The 4,110-nt window shown below is 64.1% G+C and overlaps 2 protein-coding genes across 2 annotated transcripts in view; one reads left to right on the forward strand and one right to left on the reverse strand.

The window, feature by feature from the left end:
- Window positions 1-1,971, forward strand: part of ACAP3 (ArfGAP with coiled-coil, ankyrin repeat and PH domains 3) — a 14,634-nt gene extending 12,663 nt beyond the window's left edge. The window contains exons 21-23 of the mRNA XM_010850227.1: window positions 44-215; window positions 326-436; window positions 571-1,971. Coding sequence (XP_010848529.1) covers window positions 44-215; window positions 326-436; window positions 571-718 — 431 coding nt within the window. The 3' untranslated portion in view covers window positions 719-1,971. The remainder of the gene's footprint in view (window positions 1-43; window positions 216-325; window positions 437-570) is intronic.
- Window positions 1,972-2,354: 383 nt separating this feature from the next.
- The window catches only part of SCNN1D (sodium channel, non-voltage-gated 1, delta subunit), a 4,211-nt gene continuing 2,455 nt past the window's right edge, over window positions 2,355-4,110 (reverse strand). The window contains exons 7-11 of the mRNA XM_010850228.1: window positions 4,044-4,110; window positions 3,863-3,941; window positions 3,729-3,786; window positions 3,321-3,566; window positions 2,355-3,239 (exon numbers count right to left, since the gene is read on the reverse strand). Of these exons, the coding sequence (XP_010848530.1) occupies window positions 2,943-3,239; window positions 3,321-3,566; window positions 3,729-3,786; window positions 3,863-3,941; window positions 4,044-4,110 (747 nt within the window). The 3' untranslated portion in view covers window positions 2,355-2,942. The remainder of the gene's footprint in view (window positions 3,240-3,320; window positions 3,567-3,728; window positions 3,787-3,862; window positions 3,942-4,043) is intronic.

Here is a 4,110-nt window from a genome sequence, read left to right on the forward strand (position 1 = left end):
TTCCGATCTGTCGGGGTGTGGTGGGAGGTGGGGGGCCTGCAAGGAACCGTCTCCGTGGCTTGGCTCCGTCTGAACCATACCGCCTCCCCACGCCCGCTTCCCCAGGGCTCCCTGATCGTCTGTGAATTCCTCCTGCAAAACGGAGCGGACGTGAACCAAAGAGACAGCCACGGCCGGGCTCCCCTCCACCACGCCACGCTCCTTGGCCGTACTGGGTGAGTCGTGGGCTGGTCATACCCTCACTTCCCCCCGCCCCATGGGCCCGGGTTGCCAGCCCACCAGTACCTGCCCAAGGCCTGACCTGACTTGACCCCTCCGCTCTCAGCCAGGTCTGCCTGTTCTTGAAGAGGGGGGCGGACCAGCATGCCTTGGACCACGCTCAGCAGGACCCATTGAGCATCGCGGTGCAGGAAGCAAACGCCGACATCGTCACGCTGTGAGCAGGAGGGCGGTGTGCGTGGGGGACCCTGTGGGCGGTGCGGAGCACTTCACAAGGCCCGCCCTCCTCAGGTCTGGGACGCGGTGGGGTGGGGGCGGGCTAGGCTCTTCCCAAAGCCCGCCCTCTTCCAGGCTCCGTCTGGCGCGAATGGCCGAGGAGATGCGTGAGGCCGAGGCGCCCTCTGGCCAGCCGGGCTCTCTGACCGGCAGCAGCCCCACTGAGCTCCAGTACCGCAGGTGCATCCAGGAATTCATCAGCCTTCACCTGGACGAGAGCTAGGGCAGCGGGGTGGGCGGGACCCCCCCACCGGCCTGTTTCCGGAGAGCACTGGTGTTCCGGAGCTCCTGGAGGCCCTGCTGCCGGCTCTGCCCTCCTCCTCCAGCGGCCCCCACCCCGGGCCAGAGCAGGACCAGCACTGAGTCTTCTGAAGCTCCAGTCTTCCCCAGGAGGTGTTGCATCACTCCCCGCCCAGGGACCCTGTGTCTTCAGGTGACCCCTTCCTAGGGGGCCTGGGTTGCTCGTGTCACAAACCACTCTCAAGGCCCCATGTCACCTTGTGCTCCTCTCTGCTCCCCCAGGCCCGTGTCACCTCCTGCCCCTCTATCCCTGGGCCCATGCCACTTGGTGCCCCACTCTGCCCTCAGGGCCTGTGTCACCTCGTGCCCCCACTTTACTGCCCAAGGACACTGACCTGCTAGTTGGGTCCCTCCCATGCCCCTAGCCCCTCCGCTGGGCCCTGGGGCTGGTGGCTGGCCACCGGCACCTTGTGAGGGCAGAAGGGACCGCCCATCCAGGGAATCAACCCGTGTACCTCACTTAGCGACCCCAGCATCCAGGCTGGGCTTCTTGGGTGCTTGGGGCTCTGGCCTGGGGCCTCAGCCCTGACTGGGCACGGACGTCCTGAGGCCGTGTGGCTGGCCATGCAGCCCCATCTGTCCCTGCCTTTTCCCAGAGCGAGTGGCAAGTGCGTCGCTCTTCCCACCCCTGCATCTGATGTCCTTTGTCATGGACTGAGGGGTTTTCTACAATGACCTCGTTCTCACTTTGTCTCACGTCTTTTCTCTGGACTCAAGGACCACCTTGACCCCCAGCTCTGCCCGCTGCTGCGGGGGCTCTGCAGCTCAGCCCTGCCCCCTCACCAGCCTTGACCCTGGCTCAGCCCATGGGGCTTCAGCTCACCCCCAGGGCCCTCTGATGCCTTCTGCATTCCCCTTCCTGGAGCCCTGGGGCAGTGGCTGGGCCTCTCCCCATCTCTACCCTCGGCCAGTCCAAGGCCAGTTGGCTGGTCACTATGCAAAGGCTGCCCAGGGAGGCCCCATGGGCAGCAAGGTGGGCCCCCAACTCCCTCGCCTGCTGGCTGTGACACCCAGAGAGCAGAATTAACTCCTTCCTTTCTCCCTGCTTGAGCTCTGCCCCCACCTCCCACCCCACTGCCTGCGCCAGGGCCTTTGCTAGGGCCTCAGATGGCGGGACCCGCCTCCACTCCAGATCACAGTTAATAAACAGCCGCTTGCACCCGCTTCCTTGCCTCACCCGCCTCACTCTGCTCTGTCTCGACTGGGGTGGGGGGGTCACCTGCCTTCCCCAAGGGGCGGCCCTGCGTGGGACAGCACCAGTGGTGCCCTCAAAGGGTGCAGTAAGCTGGAACCTGAGGGCCTGCCTGAAACCTGGGCTCCATTGATTAAAATCAGTTCCTGATACTCCATTCTGGCTGCCCCGCCCTTTTCTAGGATAGACACTAACTGGCGAGGATGGTCTGGTCCTAGCCTTGTCCCCTAGGCAAACTCTGCCCCATGTCCCCTACCCCACAACCCCCACAGAATCTGTGACTGAGGATGTGGCAGTACTATCTGGTTGGAGGTTTTCAGCTCACTCAGGAAACCAGGAGGGCAGGAGAAAACACCCTAGCCACCAGGTGAAATCATTTTATTGCAAAGTGTCCCCAGGTCACTGAGTGCCTGGGCCTGGCCCTGCCCTTCCTCCCATTGGCCCCAAGCTGAGTGAGGCTCTGCCCAATGCCTGCACACACCTACATGTAGGTACAGACAGACCTGTTGACACAGAAACATGCGGACATATGTCACTGGCAACAAACAGACACACTCCCATGTGGAGCGCCCCCCACACACGGGCACACACTCCACTTGGGCAGATGCTCCATCACAACCAGAACACGGGAATCCAGAGTGGTGGGGATGCTCCCTTATTCCCTGCCCGCCCTGGGCCTCCTTGAGACCTGTGAGGCCACCACTGGACAGGGCAGGGTGGATTGGCTAACAAGAAGCCCTTCTGTGCTCTGCCTGGCGGCGAGCCACCCCCCAGCTCTGGTGCTGCTGCTTCCTGGGCCCCAGGTTTGGGTTGGTTGGCCCAGGAAGCCCCATGGGGCTTGACTGGCCCACCCTGGGCAGTCAGGAGAGCCCACCGCTGCCACTGCCCCTAGGATCAGGCCAGGTTCAGACTGGTTCAGGTGTCAGGGGTCTCTGGGGCCCACGCTTGGCTGAACTCAGCCGAGACTCCTGCTGAAGTCCCGGCAGCATCTTGGTAGGTGAAGGCAGCCAGGCCCCGGGGCATTCGACGTTGTGTCTGCAGCCACTGGTCCACTGGCTGGCCTCTGGCTCGGAGGGTGCACCCTTGTGGCCGCCCTGGGCTGGCCCCGAGACCCACAGAGCCAGCGGCAGCACAGCAGTAGGGTGAGGGCTATGGCGTCCAGTAGCAGCTCTAGCACCTCCACAACCGAGAGGACGGAAGAACCGAACCACAGGCTCCAGAGGCTGCCCATGGCTGAGAGCAGCTGTGGCACCTGCGGGTGTTGGCAGTGGTGAGCAGAGGCCCAGGTGCTGGCCCCGCCCCTCTCCCGGCCCTGGCCCAGGAGGCAGCTCACCGAGTAGACCGGTGTCTCGTCCACCGTGCGGTAGTTGAGCTCCTGATAGAAAATGTTCACCTTGGCCAGGCTGATGCTGGGGCAGGGCTCAGGTGAGAGGGGCTGAGCCCCAGACCTGCTGGTGGGGCCCTCTGTGCGGGCCCTGGAGGGCGAGGAGGGCAGGGGCAGCGGCCAGGACTTGATAGAGGCAGAAGATGGCCATGGGTTCCGTCGGCTTGGCTCACCCAGCACAGCCAGGACCCAGTCCTGCACACAAAAAACTTGCTGTGGCCGCAGCTCCTCCTGGCCCTTGGGCGCTGCAGGGTGGTGTGAGGGCAGGACTGTGGGGACACAGGCCAGTCCTGGGAGGGCTCTCTGCCCGTGATCTCCCTACTTGTCCATCCCTCAACCCCCACTTTGGGGACTCACAGCTGATGTGGAGGAAGGCCATCTGGAGGTCCCGGCAGAGAGCTTGTACGAAGACTCCCTGGGAGAGACAGCCCCATCACATCCCTGTGTGCTGGCCCCCGGCAGACCAAACAGAGCCCAGCACACCCCCTCACCTGCAAGGCCGCGGGCATCGGGTGGTGCAGGGAAGCTGGTGGGTCTTCAGTTTCTGGTAGAGGTGGTGGAAGCAGTGACCTGGGGAGACAGTCACGGGTGAACCTATGAGAAGCGACCCAGGGGCGGTGGGGAGGTCTGCTGTCGGCCAAACAGGCTGGTAGGGTGGGGCGGGGAGCTCACCCCAGGCTGGGTGCCGCATGTAGCTGCAGTACTCGGCCCCCGCCGGCAGAGGGTAGAAGAAGTAGCC

Source organism: Bison bison, unplaced genomic scaffold (genome assembly GCF_000754665.1).
Source record: "Bison bison bison isolate TAMUID 2011002044 unplaced genomic scaffold, Bison_UMD1.0 scf7180017864289, whole genome shotgun sequence".
NCBI lineage: Eukaryota > Metazoa > Chordata > Mammalia > Artiodactyla > Bovidae > Bison > Bison bison.